This window comes from Paroedura picta, chromosome 5 (assembly GCF_049243985.1).
Source record: "Paroedura picta isolate Pp20150507F chromosome 5, Ppicta_v3.0, whole genome shotgun sequence".
In the NCBI taxonomy this organism is placed as follows: domain Eukaryota; kingdom Metazoa; phylum Chordata; class Lepidosauria; order Squamata; family Gekkonidae; genus Paroedura; species Paroedura picta.
Genome location: NC_135373.1, coordinates 80,052,929 through 80,070,726, shown reverse-complemented (window position 1 = coordinate 80,070,726; position 17,798 = coordinate 80,052,929). Strand labels below are relative to the sequence as shown.

Below are 17,798 nucleotides of genomic sequence, written 5' to 3'. Positions count from 1 at the left end.
AATGTACAATTTAATAAAGGAAAGCTACTGCTTGTGTTTGAAGGAAAGACCATCTTTTAGTTCCTAATGCAGTAACTCATCAGATCTTCAAACAGGGATCTGCACTTTTTGGCTACCATTATTTTAGACTGCCGTTTTCTTTCCCCCCTCTTCTCCTGTCTCTATCCTTTGGCACTTATAGGGATTTGAGGAGAGTAGAGGATTGCTGCTTCATGCTGGTATTTCTGCAGGCAGAAACAGCAAAAGAGATTCTTGCTGCTTGTGCCTTCTGTCAAAGCCCTGTGCAAAGTGAGATAAGACACGTCCCCTGTGTCTTTTGGCAAGCCCAAAAGACTTGCCACAGATCTTTTCTATAATTTCATGCTGCGGGTTTGGAAAAGGGAAGCAATTGATGAGGAGTCCCTTTAGTTTCGTCCTTTCCCAGTGCTCTGTGTGTGCGTGTGGCGGGGTGTGTGTGTGTTTGAGGGTGAGAGGGAGAGAAAGTACCACTCTCCACCTGGCATTGGGAAGCAAGAAAACAATGAGAGAGGGTCTGCTGCTTGTTTCCATTACAAAATGATAGAAATACAAAATGATAGAAAAGACATTTACCTTCCCTCTGCCTCAGAGGGTCTTTTGGCCCTTTTACTTTTGCAGAAGACTGCATGAATTTCCCTGGCTACCTCAACCTTTTGCAAAAGGCCAATGTGAATGGAAAGGCCTCCTTGTTCTTTGTCTGCAATTCTCTGCGTTTTGTGTACAACCCATGGGGCGACTTTTGTACTACCTTACTGGGGGCATTGCCTGAGGTGAAGGGGTGGTAAATGCTATAGCGATTGAATTTAGCAAGTCCATTCTTCAAAAACAATGTTTCCCATTCAGTCTCAGTCCTCAGCCTGCAATGGTATTTTGTTAATCTAAACAATTTAACAACACTTTTCATCCATTTGATATATTTATATGTGTACAGCAAATACATGCCTGCATAGCATCCAGCTGGGCCATAGCTAAACACTTAAAACCAAGTTAGTGCCTGGAAATGTAGTGACTTCAGACCCCTCCTCATTATTCAGATTACTACAGTCCTCCTCTTGTCTTTCTTTTCCCCCAGATGCTTCTGAAGTAAGATGTGTCATCTGTTGAGTTACTGGAAAGTTCACGCCTGTCTTTTGAGCCTGAAAACATATCTGCCACAAATTACCCCAGTGTTTATGTTGCCACTTGCAGGCTTTTAAGGCATTCATTTAACTTGGTTAGGAATACAGTCAGGTGCCTGAAGAAACTGGTTGGCCATTCGTTCAGTGGTTGACCATGGATGTCCCAAAGTGACATTCTTGGTGCCTTGCATTTAATTTCCAGTTTGTCTTTTTGTAGCAAAATCTTGAAGTTTTTTTTCTGTCCTACTACTGGATCTTTTTTTATCCTTTGATACAACTGACCACTTATTTCTTCTTGATCCTCTTGGTTTCTTTGATATTTTTTGTTCTAGTTTCAGTCATATAAAAATAGTAATTTAATAGCGTATGATAAAGTTTCTTTATCGTCTGCTATTGTAGAGCAGGTTCTTCAAGTATTATTAACAGTTCTTAGTGCTTAAATTATCTTTTTTATTTCTGTTTTCACTTGTTTGGTCCCCATTTCTGCCTTTGTGTTGTTGGGAAACAATGTGATTCTTCTTCTTTTGCTCCAGTTTGTTCCTGTCTCTTAATTGATGAATACCAATCTTGTCAAGTTTTTACTCCCCTCTGAATTGACAGCTATCCATTGGTCTTGTATACTGTTTTGTATGAGTTTTACCATTTCAAATACCCTGCACCTGTTCACAGGGAGGGGCAGTCTAGAAATTAAATATCACCACCACCATCATCATCATCATCATCAGGAAACTGGACTTGTGGGAGACCAACATTAAATAGCATTGTAGTAGGTGTTGCTAGCCTTTCAAGGTGAACTGTTTTGTCATTGTCTTTTAAAGTTTGCAGATCAGGATGCATTAGGGAAAAATGTGGGAGTTTGTGATTGCTCAGTAACTCATGAAGATGCAATATAGCATGAACCACACAATGTTAATATCTCTACTTCCTGAAATATATTATTTGTCAATGCACTTATTCATCTCCAACATTTTGATTACTCTGTTGAGGAAATAAGCAACATTTTGGTTACTCTGCTGAGGTGTCAATAAAGCATATATTAGCTAGTGAAAAGATATCATAGAAGATTACAGCCTTTGTTGATGTTTACTACATGAATTTCTGGGTCTTATAATACAGTGATGTGCTTTGTATATATGAAATATTAATTGGGAAGTTTGTACAATGCATTTTTTAGCCTTATTTGGTATAGTAATCTTGATGGCAGATATGAAATGGATATGTCTTTTAGATTGCAGTAATTTCCTCAAACTACAACTGTACAACTAATGAAAAGGTGTTAAAATACAGACCTGTTATTAAAATGGGAATGTGAACACTGAAGTACAATAAGAATATTGTGCATCATTGTCTGTCCTTGAGTATCTTAATTAAAGTCAATTACCGTATAAAAGAATAGGTAGGCCTCCATGTCCTGCAGAACTGAGGGTGAGAGTATTCAGGATAGTTCAAATGTCTAGTGCATATACTGTACTTCTTTTGGGGGGGGGTATATTTGAAAGGTCACAATTGGGTGGTGTTAAATTTAGGAATAATAGTTGTAGATGTACCAATTTTCCTATACGTTTGTTGATTATATCTAAATGGAACTACCGTTTTACTATTTGTGGTTAGATGTTTGAGAAATGTTCTCGTGCTTACAAAGGAATTCGTTATTGATAAATGCTCAGGTATAGACTTGGATTTTCTCCTGTTGAATATTTTGTGAAGTTTTAGTATCTTTGTTTGGCTATGTTACTTAGATGATTCCTTATAAGTTTCATTAGGCAGCATTTGAACAGAAAATTAGCATATTTTCTCTTTTTATAAGACTCATCACTTCCTACCTAGGGTTTGGTTTATTGTGTCTTTTCCAGGGGTAGGATTTGTGTGGTTGGTCCTCTCTTGGGCCTCTTATGCATGGAGGGGAAGGTCCACATTCGGGGTGGAATGGCGGCAGAGGAAATCACCAATAATGCACGCCACCGGCAGCAGCCGGGCACAGTCGACGTAGGTTGCTGAAAAAGCTGAGTTAGCGAAATGCGGAAGAAAGTGGAGTTTCCTGGGTGACCAGGGTGCAATCAGAAGTGGCGCCGGAGTGGCCGCATGCATAATTGGGGAGGTCCGTGGTGTACAGGGCTTCTGGGTGTGCTTGCTCTCTCCCCTTCCATGCCCTTCGGTCCCGCCGGCAGGGCCTATGCCCACGCATACCTCGGCCGCCCTGCTTGGTGGCCCAGCCTCGGTCAGCACCGTGCTCGCCTCCCTTCCTGTTTGTTCCGCATTGCCGCCTCATCGGCTGCAGCCGGCGGCTGCTCTGGATTTTGCTGCCGGTGCGTTCTGTCCTGTGCATTTGCGGCTTGCCTGACTTCTTTCTCCTCCGCGTTTTCCATGCGACTGCCAACTGCCGTTATGGCGGCCGTGCATAATAGGCCTTGTGGATCCCCTGGTTTCTCATTGGCTACTGCAAATACCATCTCTGGATCTGTTGGACCAAGCCAGCTACTGCCTTGTCTTGCACTTGCCATTTCTCAGGGAGGTAGTTGAAAAGGCTGCTGTGGACCAACTGCTAGCATATCTAGATGAAACGTCAGTCTTGGATTCATTCTAGCCTAGCTTCCAGCCTGGTCATGGGGTGGAAACAGTGCTGGTCACCCTGATGGATTACCTCCAGAGATAGCTGGATTGAGGCGAGTTGGCGCTGTTCATGTTATTGGACCTCATGGCAGCATTCAACATACTTGACCATGAGCTCATTGCCTCATTAAACAAGATTTGCTCTGGCATCTCCATTTGCTGCAAGAATGGATATTATCTGACAAGTTTTAGCAAATCATTAGAATACGGTAGGTTAGAGGGCATCATACTATGGTGATTGTAGTTGCTGTGATGTTTTTCAACCGTCTCTGTTGGAGATTTTTCATTTTTTGTTTTGTACAGGTATATCACTGTTGTTTAAACAGAATCTCAATTCCCTCACTATGTATTCTGGATATTATAGGGCCATAATAATCCGAAATGGAGAAATTATTCCAATGTCTTCAGAATTTACTCCAGAAACAGAGCGTCAACGTCTTCAGTATCTGGTAAGAGGCTTATGGACTTAAATTATAAATTGATGCTCTAGCCCTTATCTGAAATTTAAAAACCATTATGAATATTGGCTGGAAGCTGTTGCCCAAGTTGCTCCAAAGCCAAAACAACCTCCTCGTATATCAAATACTGGGTATGTTGCAAACTATTCTTAAATGAAAGATTTGAATCATCCTGAAACAAAAACAACCTTATTTGGCAGGTGCTAGAAGAGCCACATGTTGATGGTAAACTTTTGTTTTTTGTTTTTTCAACTTTTATCATGGGAATAAGGGGTTCAGTCATGGCATCTGGCCTGTATTTTAAATTCTGACAAAGAAGCAGGCACCATAGGCAGATGCTACAAGCCAGGCTGTTGCTCTCTGTCTCTAAAATCCAAGTTTAAAATTAGCCCGCCATCATTACTGCCCTACCCTACTGTGCGTAGAGGCTGACTGGGGCAAGTTTGTGAAGACAGATGGCCTTTCCCTTCTCAGAAATGCTTGGTACAAGTGTAACACTGCTTGGCTGGTTATAAATGACAAAAACAATGTATGGAGAGAGGGGAAGTGTATATGATTCTGCATACAGACTTTATTGGTACTCAGCAACATTGCCCAAGTCTGAAGTGTTTCAGAGGGAAGAACTACTTCAGGGGGCATTCATCTTCACACAGACATATACAAAGCAACAGTAATAAATATTTATACTTGCCTACATTTAAAATAATTTGTTTGCCTCTTAAATTAAAAGTGGAAGTGAAGCATTGCTCTAGGATGGCAGGAGTAAAGTATTGCCTGTGGGGATCTCTTTTGATGTCCTGTCTGGATAAATCTGAAATCATCAGCCAATTCAAACAACAGTTTTGCCATTTTCCCTTACCTTTATATGTTTGTTTCATCTTTATATATATCAAATGTGCTTTAACTATGGAGCTCACATTCAAAGAAAATACACAGGAAGTATTAGAAGCATGAAACCACATTAGAGAAGCTGTCTTCAGATGCATTGGCCATAACACATAGTGCCTAACAATACTAGGAAAATGAAGTGTCCAGACCCCAAATTAAGATAAGCATCTCATCTCAAAGTTTGGTCAGGTTTGAACTCAGGAACACTTTTCTCCAATCCTCATGTGCCCTCATTGTTATCAGATACTGGCAACAGTTACTGCTCATTATCTGAAGAAGTGTGCTTGCACACAATACCTTATACTTTGAATAAAACTTGGTTGGTTTTAAAGGTACCACAGGACTCAAACTGCGTTTATTACTTTGATGGCATTCTCAAAAGGGTTCCCTTAACCCCTATAAGATTATGTTTCCCATCACTACTTGAATATCCCCTGCCAGTGTACGCTGCATCTGTCCCCCTTTTTCATCTTGCTTTTATCTTTTCTTCCTCCTCCTAGTTTTTCATCTTAATTTGATGTTTTGTATATATGTCGGAAAGACATATATATATATTGGAAAGAGATCTATACATTCACATACTTAACAATTCACAGTTAAAAAGAACTAGTTTGGCCTGTTCCTTTCCTTTCTTGACTATCATTTCGTAAGGGAAATACTGTAATCCAGCGGTCCCTAACCTTTCTGAGGTTAGGGACCGTCTCCGGGTTATGCGCAGTTGCCGTGCATGCGCGCAGTTGCCACGCATGTGTGTTTTCACCACCAGGGGGTGCAAATGCACGTGCGCGGCAACTGCGCACATGCGCGTTTGCGGCGCCGGCGTGCTAGCGGCCGCGCCTGCCTCTTCCCTTCCCTCTCGCAGTGAGAAGCTAGTCAGGCCTGGCGAGCTTCTCGCTGTGGGGGGGGGAGGCAGGCGCGACTGCCAGCAGCCTGGTACCATGGCCTTGGCGGCCTAGTACCGGGCCGCAGACTGGGGGTTGATGACCCCCGCTGTAATCGGTATTAATCACTACAAATCTCTGACAACTGCAAAGAATAAAGCAGTAACAACATTTAGAAGTAGCTAGTATATAATAGAGCACAGGTTCCCAGACTTTTTGAACCTGTGGGCTCCTTTAAAATTTTAACACAGGGTTGCGGGTGCAATCACAAAATGGCAGCCACCAAAATAGCTGTTGCAGAAGGTAGAATCAGACACAAAATGGCTGCCACATCTTATTTCACCCACATGGTGTCTTGTGTTTCAGGGGCAGCTGCTACCAAAGCAAGATTGTGGGGAAATGATGTTTAAAAAATCTTCAGAGAAGTACCACAAGCAGAAGGAAACTGTCTGCAGGGGATTGAAACACATTTACAAAAGTATTATTTCTCCTGGAACTTTGGAGAATCTCAGGAACAGTGTGGGATGTAGCACTGAATGTTATAACTTGAGAGGAAAGCAGCAGAAATTATCCTCTTCCCCTTTTCATGTGCACAGAGCTTCAGAGAGGAGGAATCAACATGTTTCATAAGATCAACCCATTGTATATTTGTTTATATTGTGTATTTACATTTTTCCCCAGCAAATGGCAAAACATGGGCATGGAAAATACAAGTGACGTGCTGCTTTATTTCATTTTTTACATCTCTGATATGTTAAATGAACAGCATATTTCCTAATGCCCACAAAGCAACTGATTCCCTAGAGTATGTGAGCCAAAAATATTTCAAATTGGTTTATTTTCAGTGTGACTTTATTTCTCTTCCTATGTAGCATACTTTATGACTCTTTACCATGTGCTCCAGCAATGTCAATGTCTGCTGCAATGTCAAAATGGATACAGCCATTCTCAGTGCTACTGGCTGGCATTGCTCATTGTGAGATCAAGTTGTTAGATATTTCAGAACTTTCTCGTGATAGAATTCATGACAAATAAAATTTTGTTGTGTGTCATTATTATCTGTGGCTTTGTTTCTCCTGTTTTGCACGTGTAGGCATACATGCAGCCCCATTTGTTGGGAAACGAGTTTACACACTTTGAGTTTCCAAGAAGGGTACAGCGTAAGGAAGTTGGAAAAAGAATGCTTTACAGAGATTTTAACATGACTGGCTGGTAAGGAAACATGGTTTCTAAGCTCCACAAAGTACTTCTTGTTTGAAAAAGGTTTCTTTCATGACTGAGCAAAACAATTTCAGAACCTACGATGTCTTCAGGCAGCTGTTTTCTTTTGTCTGTGGTGTGCTCCAGTTTGGTGCTAGGAATAAAACAACCATTTTAGGTAGGAGATTAATATCTGCCATCCCTCGTGTCTGTTTTTGTATTGATGTGGAAAGTTTGCTTGGACACACAATGTGACAGGCATATCTATAAAGCCTTATCAGAGCTATCTTAAGCTAAAATTTGCTGCTCAGTGTTTGTCACATTAAGTTCAAATTTGTTTTCCAATATTGAGTGCTTGGAACTGTCCAGTTCAGTTGTTCAAAAAGCATACATTCCAGCTTTCTTGGGAGTGTATCCCTTCAGACATCTGAATGCTCTTTTGTTCTCTTTGGGGAAAGGATTAAACTGTTGCAGGGCCTAGCCAATGAAAATGAAATGCTAAGAAAAGGAATTACAAACCTAAAGAGATTAATGAGATTTGGATGTTCCAGGTTTGACTTCTTCCACAATAAAAAGGGCTTGTATATGTAACTTTCTGGTGTGCCAGCATCCCATGTATTCCCTTCCTGCATTCCAAGATAGTCTAAACCTGTGAGGATTGCCTCTAGTTAGGTGTTTTGAAAATCTGTAATCACCCACGAAATATATAGAAATTAACAAAACCTTATATTTTATGCGCTTTGAAATAGTGATCTCTTTCCCTCACCTCATTTGAACCTGCAATAGCCTCTCAAGTAGCTGTGGTGAAGGGAGCAGCAGCACAAAGTAGAAGCTGTTAGTTAGCTGGGGGTAAGAATATAATAACCTAGGAAGAACCCCGCTGCATGAGACCAGTGGCCTATTTAGTCCAACGACCTGCCTCACACAGAGGCCAACCAGTTCCTCTGGCCAAACAAAATCAGGGCCTAGAGGCCAAGACCTTCCTCTGATGCTGCCTCCTATCATGGAAATGCAAAGGTTGGCTGCCTCCAAATGTGGAGGTTCCCTCAGTTACTATAACTTGTAACCAATGTATCCTCCATGAATCTACCTAATCCCTAATTATATATTGAGCTATATCCAAAGGGTTAAAAGCCAAGCCCAGAGCAGGTATCAGCTGGACCATTATGTTGTGTGTTTTGTCCCTAGCAGCTTTGCTCTTGGGAAATGTATGCAGTAACATTTTGTTGCCATGGGATCCAATTAGCCACAGTGGGTGTCACAACGGGAACTATATATGTGTAATTTATTCCAGGCCCAAAAAGGCAAGAATCCTTGGGGATAGCAACATTTAAAAAACACCTTTCTTTATTACCTTCCTGGAATGCTTTCAGTCCACTTCGTGATCTTCCTTTCTACTGGAAAAGTTCTCAGTCCCTATTTGAGTTTTTTTAAAGGCTAGAGTAGAGTTGTTTTTAGTCTCAGTTGACCTTTGTATTTTTTTCCTTTTGACCAATATCAAGTTGAGTTTTGGGATTTCAGTTCACAAAATTATATTCTTGTGCAAGGAAGGCAGAAGCCATGAAATAAGGCAGGCATGTGTGCCTTGCTTTTGTGTGACATGCAGGTTGTGCTTAACAAATGATGTAGCTGTGGGCATTCTCATATATTTTATCGTTCTGCTCAATGTCCTTTGACAGCTCAGTCAGACAGTCTGACAGAGAATGGGCTAAGTAGACTGAGAAATGCCACAGAATGCTTTATGAAGCCAACAGCAAACGTGTGCTGCCTCTTTTTCTTTCCTCCCTCCCCTTTAATATAAATTGATTTATTGAAACAAGCACAGAAGCCCTATAACAGAACTCCTGGGCTTTATTCTCCAGAGAGCCACCTAATAAAAGAGACCCAACTGACAGCCCTCATTAGCTTTGCCACAGATCCCAAGGCAGTATTTAAATTGCAGTGTCCCTTGTCTGGATCTGAATTTATTTCCCAGCCAAGGCAGGTGGGTCTAATTAGCTTACTAGTTGTTTGCAGGTTAAATAGCCTCCAGATTGGACTCCAGGTTATGCAGGGTGATGAGAAGCTAGCAGAGTTCTGGTTTTCTCCAGCTCTGTTGCTGCTTGTTATCAAATTCATATAATTCACATTTTCCTTTCCAACAGATATAGATTTGGTCACTGGCCAGAGTGGTAATTATGTGATCATGCTTTAGACGTCAACCTAATTAGTCCTTTTCTCCAATATGAATTTCCTAATTTAATTGTGTTTTTAAAATGTAATAATTGTGGGAGATACTTTGGCACTCGTTTGGGGCAAGGGGGATGACCTTGGTATAATTAGAGCAACCCTCTTCATCTGCTGATGAGCAAAGAGAAAGTTACAGAAAATAACAAGGGGATGAATCAGATTTATCCAAACTCCTTTGAAAGGCATCCTCCCAGTCCCCCCACCCCTTAGTATGCAGACGAGACATCAGCCAGCTCCATTCTGTCTGGAGCATAGCCCAGGGATGATAAATGGCTTTTCGCAACATGCATGTTCTGCATCTTTTCAAGATTTGCAGCTCCAGTTGCAGGAACAGCAGGGGAAGAGATCTGACCTGCTGCGCATAGCACATCTCCTGGCAGTGACAAATGGCTCCTCTTTCCCCAAGTGTATGTAAGCCAGAGGAACAGGGCTACAGTCTCTGGGGCAGGAGGGGCTGAAAACAAAACTAAGGAAGCCCTTGCCCTTTACTGCAGTTGCCTAAGACAAGGCTGGCAGGCTGCCACTGTTTGAGGATCTTTGTACTGAATTATCATTAGAACTTATTTTTTTTCTACATTCAAACTTTAAACATATTTTGACTTCTTTTCCATAGCTTAACACCACACTAAACAGACCTTGAAAAAATATTTTAATTATTGTCTGAATATTACTCATATGTATTTATTTATAAGCTTACAATGTTATGTAGGATTGTGTGGTATAATCGCTAGACGTCTAGGCTTGGACATTTATGATCCTTCTCTTATGAAGACTGCTAGGGAGAGTGTCTTCCCCTTTTCAGGCATTTCCATGCTTTAAGAATTTTTTAAACATCTAGCTTTTTTTGACTTTTTGTTTCCTTTTGCATTTCCTATATATCTATTGTGCCTGCATTATAATTCCAGTGGTGGAGCTGGGTTCCGAGCTGACATTTGGAACTGGACCTTCAATTTGTACCACTTCTGGTCTATTCCAAGTTTCCTAATGGTGCCATCCCCCACCCCCATATGTTCATATCACATTCAATTCTGCATGTTTTATTTAAGACATCTATAACTATCTGTAATATCAGTAAAAATAAGCGAATGCAATAGTTCAACAAAATACAGTCTGACTGTTAATTTTACACTGATAAATGTGCTTCATTCTAACCATGAAGTGGCATCCAGGTTGCCCTGCCTTCCAAATTAAGATACCTGCATGGACTTTTTTTGCTGTCAAGTCATAGTTATCTAATGGTGCCACCTCATGGGGTTTTCAAGCCAAGAGATTTTGGAGGTGGTTTGCCATTGCCTGCCTCTGAGTAGCAATCCTGGTATTCCTTGGAAATCTATCTAAAGACTAACTAAGGAAAAGCCTGTTTAACTTCTGAATTTGAGGAAACTTACTCTAGATATGAAATGAGGTGTCTGTGGGAGCAACATGTCAGCAGGAGCCAGAAAGGGCAATACTTCTGGCAAAAAGGGGGCAATATAGTTCATGTGATGCAAATCTGACTTCCTGCCTAGGTTTTCTTGGAGTATTAGTTGCTACTGTGCTGCTTTTTAATGGGAAATTAGTCTGAAGTTGTAGTCCTGTCCAAAATGCCAGTTTTTTTCTTTACTACTTTTAGTTTCTATGATGAATCCAAATGAAGATTTCCACATACAATTGGCATTTAATAAGTAACCACCCTTTACAAATGCCGTGAGAGAATAAAGGGAAACAGCAAGTTTAGGAAGCTCAGTGTTTAGTATAAATAATGATGCATTTGATTTTTAAAAGCTCCTCTGGTTGTGATGGTGCACTGACAGTTTTAAGACACCTCAAAACCACAAGCCTTGATTATATCTTCACATTTACCATGGCTTCTGCCATGCTTTGGCAGGCATTTGTTTTCTTTCAGAGGCCATGGTTAGCAAAATAAGGAGAAAACTTGTAAAGCCACCATCTAGGTGCAGTTTTATTGCTGTGGGATTAAGCTGTTGTTGTTTATTGTTGCTGGATTCTTGAGAGAAGTGTCATGCCAGCATGCTTTATAAGGCTCTTCCTCTTCCATGTATGTGTGTGTTCATGAGAATATAGCAGTGGTGTATTCTATTTTTATACACCATGAACTTCCTATAAATGACACAGACAGTATAAACATTCTTTTTGTTGCTTAAAGCCCAGAAGTTTGTAGTTGTATAAAAGAAATACAGAACTGTGTGGAAATGTTTCAAGGCAAGTCTGTGGAAAAATTCTTCACTGCTTATTTGACGTCTCTTCCAACAGTCCCAGATGGACTGGTGGGGAAAAGAACTGCTGCTGCTTCTTTGGCAGGTTTTGTGATATCCTAGTGCAGGCGTGAACATCCTTTTCAGAATTGGTGGGATGGCCTATCAAAGAAAGGCTGATGTGTGGGCCAGTCACTTCGAGCCGGAGTCACTTCTGGTCAACGTTTGGATTATCCTCATGCCAGCTCTTACCCCACTCCCCAACCAGGTTAATTAGATCCTTGGACCAAGACCTGTTTAGGATCCTTGGCCCAAAGGAGGTGAAACTAGCCTTGATTAGGGCCACGGCCTTCTCAGCCTTGGCCCCAACCTGGTAGAATGCTCTGCCAAGGGAGATCAGGGCCCTGCAGGACCTTAACCAGTTCTGCAGGGACTGAAAGAGATGTTCCACTAGGTATATGATTGGGGGCCAGAAGAACCTTCAAGAAGCGCTAGCCTCACAGCCATAAACTGAGAGACAATAGGCCCTCTTATTGACCCACCCAAATCAAAACCTGAATCAGTTGGGAGCTAGGAGAATATTTTTATAATATTATTTGAGATTTTAAATTTTTTATTGCTTGTCGGTCTTTGTTGTTTAACCACCCTGTGTGCAGGTTATAAAAATAAAGAAAGCTTTATTTAAAGGAGGTAGCAGTAGCTAGAACTGCCACTGCTTCATAGAGATGTGAGGAGGGAGAGGCAACTACTGTAACTATCCTCAACGTATTGTACTAATTTTTACTAGCTTCAATAGTGAAGCAGCAGCCCTAATAGCCCAGATCAGCCTAATCTCATGAGAGCTAGGAAGCTAAGTAGAGTTGGGTGGCCACCAAGAAAGACTGTGGCTCCTATGCAGAGGAAGGCAATGACAAACTACCTCTGCTCATCTCTTGCTTTGAAAACCCCATCAAGGGTCACCATGAGTCAGTTGCAACTTGATGTCATACTTTACTTATTCCAATAGTGAGGAGATGGTAGTTTGCAAGCTGAGAAAGTGGTGTCCCTCTTTACAAGCAGCAGCCTGGCCTGCTTCCTCTAGGGAGGAGGGCAGGTGGTGACTGCTGCCAGGTGCAGGTTATCACCAGGCCAATCCAGATCTCTTTGCAGGTTGCCAATCTCTGTCCTGGGTGCTGAAACATTAGCCAAACTGCTTAATCCAGAAATGCAAATAGATACTCCACACAGAAGTTATGTGAAAGAGATGGTGCAGGTTGGTCTCATGTTTCATTATGTTTTCTATCTTCAGTATTTCCCATAACTGGGCTACCTGATTTTCACCCATTGGGGTTCAACAACATTGGTAGTAGTGTGTTAGGTAGGGACCTACTTTTCTCTCATCAGAACTCCACATCTTTAAAAATGATTCAAGTTGGAAATTCTGTTGAAGAATTAGTATGCAGTAGATTAGTGTTGTATATAGACATAGTGGTCCAATCATTGGTCTGTCACAGTGTCCCAGACCACATGTATGGAGCTGTATGCCACAAGGCAACCCTGCATGAGAATTCTTAGTAGGAAGATTTTCTTAGTTTTTCTGAAGTAGTAGGAAGATGTGACAGGGTAATTTCTGGTAACCCTGAATGACATAATCAAGGTTAAGTGGTCTTTCACTAAACTGTAGTCATGTATTTTCTTTAATGTCCTTGATCTTTGAAATCAGTGTATGCTGTTTTGATCTTCAAACCTTGTCATTTTTCATAGCTATCAAATCATTCCCTTTCCTCTTATGATGATACAGTGATGTACATGGATCTAGAAGCCTCTGGTAATCAGGATATTTTCTCAGTGTAGTTAAATGTTTTAAGCCACATGCTCATCTTTTCTTTCTGTAGAATTACATTGTTATTTGTATTTTTATTATGCCCAAATGGCAAAATTATAAGGGAAAATATCAATATGATAAAAATTGACAGCAATTAGAAAGGAGAAGAGAGGAAATAACATAAAAATGCAGCCATTAGTGTCAGGGGTCACAAACTGAGTGCAAGTTTTATAAAATGGTGTTTATCCTCCTCCAGGGCATATAAAACCATTGAAGAAGATGACCTCAAATTTCCACTTATATATGGAGAAGGCAAGAAGGTAAGTGTGTTTTGACATTTCAAGGAAATATAGGGCCTGGTATTGTTTACCACTGTATTTAGCCCCTAGCAGTTAGTTCAGTGTTTTCTACTTTTCTATTTTTTTTCCATTCTGACAGTTTAAAAGAATACTATGGATCCTGTAAATCAATTCCTGCGGTCTATAGGATGTTTGTGTGTGTGGAGAGCTGGAAGAGTGGTAGGAATAGGCAGCATATTTTTAAAAAGCAGTTTAATATCATTTACTGCAGCATTCCATTCTGTCTACTTATTGGGATTATGTCCTGTTTAATTTTGAGGAATGGGGAGACAATTTGAGAAGAAATGATTAATTTGTATGATATACAGACAATTCCACAAGCTGATTATGAAGTTAAATATTTGGCAAATAAGGTGTGCTCTAAGAAGGTGGAGAAAATCAAAGGCAATATGTAGCTGTAATTTAGTTTTGAAAATGGCTTTATGGTAAAATGAGATCGAGTGAAATTGAATTCAAATGTGGGCAGACACATTCCTAGTGAACTTCACACTCTAAATTTTTTGGTAACAAAATTCCCTTTCAGAAGTGGAGGAGAAAGTGTTATGCTGTAACACAACTGAAGTAGCAAAATGTTGCCAACTACTTAACTAGAAATAGCAAGATTATCAGCATTGATTCCTACATACCTGAAACATGTAGTACTTTGGATCAAAAGCACATGGAGGTTTCAGGTTTCTGGCCTTGGCATGTTTGCTATATTCCTAAGCAGCTCCTTCTCCTATGGTTTTGACTGCTTATCTGAATTTTGTAAAATAGTCTATTTTCAGAATCGGTCCAGTTATTTAAGGCTTGAACCTGCTGTGGTTTAACAGTATGTGTTGATAAAGTTTTTTTCATTTTCAATAAAAATTTATTTGCCCCTTTTGTTGGTCTAATAGTTTTTGTTGTTGTTAAAATTGCCAGTGTATTTTTAGATCCAATATTGGGATTAGGATTAGTAAAATCAGCTTCAGAAGCAAACCCAAAGAATTCCATTCTCCTGCTTAAATGAGAATGTGAAAATAACACTGGAAATGCAGATGTTTCTGTAGGGCTGGCAAAGAACATTGAGGGTTGCTATGATTTGTGAAGGAGGCTGACATACCTAAGTGGTATAAGAGAAGGGAAGGAGTACGGTTCAGGTACTGACGCATGTTATAACTGTACATGTCAGGTTTAAGGTGAGTCTGAAATACTTGATGATGATTGAGGAGCTAGTTGCATATGCCCAAGGAACCCACTCAGCCACTTTTCAAACAGTATCTTTCCATCCTGCCTGACAATCCTCCAGAAACCAAGTTGAGTTTCAGAAATATCTTGGGCGTTGTATAGAAGTCCCACTGGGCATGTACTCCTAGAAGACTGTTTTGGGTCTAGGCCAGCATTAGCATCTCATTAAGGCAAAAGAAGAAGAAAAGAACAAGAATGAAACCATTGTTGTATTCAGTTTCCTATCCTATACTACACTTGCATCAATTTGTTGAAATATAGTGAACCAGCTGGATACACAATAGAGATGCATATCCTCTTCTGTAGGTCATGATGAAGCTGGCAAGATTAGCTCTGCTGGAGTCATTGAATGTGGTTAGTGGTGCTGCTTAATAATTCTCACACAAATATCTTTCAGAACATGTTTTAAAACTGGTATGTGTGTTCATTCCCAGGCTCGTGTTATGGCAACTATTGGGGTTACAAGAGGACTTGGTGACCATGACCTGAAGGTGCATGACTCAAACATCTACATCAAGCCTTTTTTGTCTTCATCTCCAGAGGTAGAACATTAATATCTTTATTGTGGTCACAGGAAGAGGGAAATGTCTAACTTTCTGAAGCACAGATACCATGCTGAATGTAGTCATAATGACTTAAGGAAAAGATGGTCAAAATTCATTTCTTGGTGGCTGAGGCTGCCAGATAGTGGAAGCTCAATTGATGGCCATCTACTGGTAAAGTATTTGACACAGCATTAATATAAAAGACATGGAACCATAAAGTGGAAAGTTGGCATGCTGCACTGAAAATTGGCACCAGGGCAGGAAACAAAGAAGCCTGCAAAAAAGGAAACAAATTACTTGAATTATATTATATTGAAAAACATTTCCATATTTGCCAGCATTAAAATGGCTAAAACACAAAATGGACACAAAACAGCCACAATGAAAACAGCAGTGAATCCAAAACCACTAATAACCATAGTATTGGGGGCGGGAAGGTATTGAGTAACTCTTAAGTTATCTGGAACCCTCTTTCCAATGATCACTTTTGTATAGTGTGTGATCACTCCTTAGGGAAGATGACTTCCCTGAAGAACCACTTCGCTTCACAGAATTCAAAGGTGAGAGTAAATGTAGGATTGTTCTGTAGGCAAATTTAGTAAAAGATATATTTTATTTTGATGTAGCATAAAGGAGATTATGGGGATTCATGCATTAAAATGAATCAAAATGACAATTCCCTACTCTGGGTTAGGTGTTATATCATATAGCCAAGAATGGAGTGAGCATTCTAGGAAAAGAAAGATATCCAAAACAGTGCAAGATACAGGGCCATTCCGCACTCGTCCAAAATAGCACAATGGTTACAAATTGAAATCGCTACAGTTTTGCCATTATGCACAACGTCGTTGACACTGCAACACTCCTGAAACCGATCCGCAAAAAGCGCTTCGTTGTAGCGCTTTCAGGGAAATTCCAAAAAGTAGATTCACCCTCCGAAAAGCGCTACACTCTTGCAACCAATCAGCAACACTAGCGAAAAAGTTCTGTGCGTTACCATTGTTGTGGTTTCTGCAAAGTCCCACCCCCTAGCTCTCTCCTCTGATCTTCCGGTGAAGCGAACACCATTTTTTTTTTCTCCGAGCGAGCGGAGATAAACGCACCGGCGAGCTTTGGTTACCCAGCGAGGTTTCCCTGGCTGCAGAGCTGTTTTAAGTCACTAAGCACGAAACAACACACAGCCCCGTTTGCTGGTTTATTTTCACTTTATTTTTTACTGTATTTTCGGCCGAAAATCGCCACCGTGCCGGGGGGGGGTGGGTTATTTTTTTTTCACTCAGGGGGAGCGTGGCAATGATGAAACGGCAGCTCAAACACCACCTGCTACCTGGATGGGTCTCTCCGTTGCAACGAATCAACGCAGATTCGTTGCAACGTGTTGGTTTTTTTTTAACTTCCTTAAAGGGAAAGGGGCTTTTTGGGATCATGATAACGGCTGCCCATTGGCTGCTTGACGGCCAGGGGCAGGACGAGCTCGGCAATATCGCTTCCTGGCTAGCGATTTTTGCAGAGACCGGAAACCTGTGGGAAACGATAGAAATGCAACTGGATTCCACTACAAAGCCAGGTATGCATAATGACGAATTCCACTATTTAAAATGGCGTTTTTTCGTCCCGCAACCAATTTGCCACATAGATCCTGGTGCGGAATGGCTCACATTGTATAGGATGGAAAGTTAGTCATAGGCGGCATATCCTCACAGAACACCTACATAGTATCTGTGTTGCATGGAAATGGGAATTTTGATGTCTAAAGTGTAGTGCTGTTAAATACTCTTTAAGTGAGAGCTGGAGGGTTAAAACCTTATTGAAATAAGTTGGTTGTAGCAGGTTTGTTGCTAGTGCCTTCCTGTTGCTACTGCACACCCCCAATTTTTCCTGTTAGAAGAGTGGGTTTTTATACTTCTCTTTGACTACCTAAAGGAGTCTACCCAAAATCAAAGGAGTCTACCCAAATCACCTTCCCTTCCTCTCTCCCCAACAGAAACTGTGTGAGGTAGGTAGGACTGAGAGAGCTCTTACAGAACTGATCTGCAAGAACAGCTCTAATAGGAATATGATGACTAGCCCAAGATCACCCAGGTGGCTGCATGTGGAGGAGTGAAGAATCAAGCCTCGTTCTTCAGATTAGAGGCTGCCGCTCTTAACCACTACACCAAAATGTTTTTAAAGTTGAACATATACCATAGACTAGGGATTCCCAACCAGTAGCCCATGGACCCCTGGGGGTCCGTAGAAGTTCTGAAGGGGGTCCGCAAGAGCTCTGAAGTGGCATGGTATGGGC

At 41.0% G+C, this 17,798-nt stretch overlaps 1 protein-coding gene and 1 long non-coding RNA gene across 3 annotated transcripts in view; one reads left to right on the top strand and one right to left on the bottom strand.

Moving 5' to 3' along the window:
- Positions 1-17,798, bottom strand: part of LOC143838007 (uncharacterized) — an 82,595-nt gene that overhangs the window by 31,355 nt on the left and 33,442 nt on the right. The gene's annotated exons all lie outside the window — the stretch shown is intronic.
- Positions 1-17,798, top strand: part of PPM1H (protein phosphatase, Mg2+/Mn2+ dependent 1H) — an 89,199-nt gene that overhangs the window by 60,271 nt on the left and 11,130 nt on the right. The window contains exons 5-8 of one of the 2 annotated variants that reach the window (XM_077338674.1): positions 4,111-4,195; positions 7,067-7,185; positions 13,658-13,721; positions 15,404-15,511. In XM_077338674.1, coding sequence (XP_077194789.1) covers positions 4,111-4,195; positions 7,067-7,185; positions 13,658-13,721; positions 15,404-15,511 — 376 coding nt within the window. The remainder of the gene's footprint in view (positions 1-4,110; positions 4,196-7,066; positions 7,186-13,657; positions 13,722-15,403; positions 15,512-17,798) is intronic. The other variant, XM_077338675.1, reaches the window with a different exon arrangement.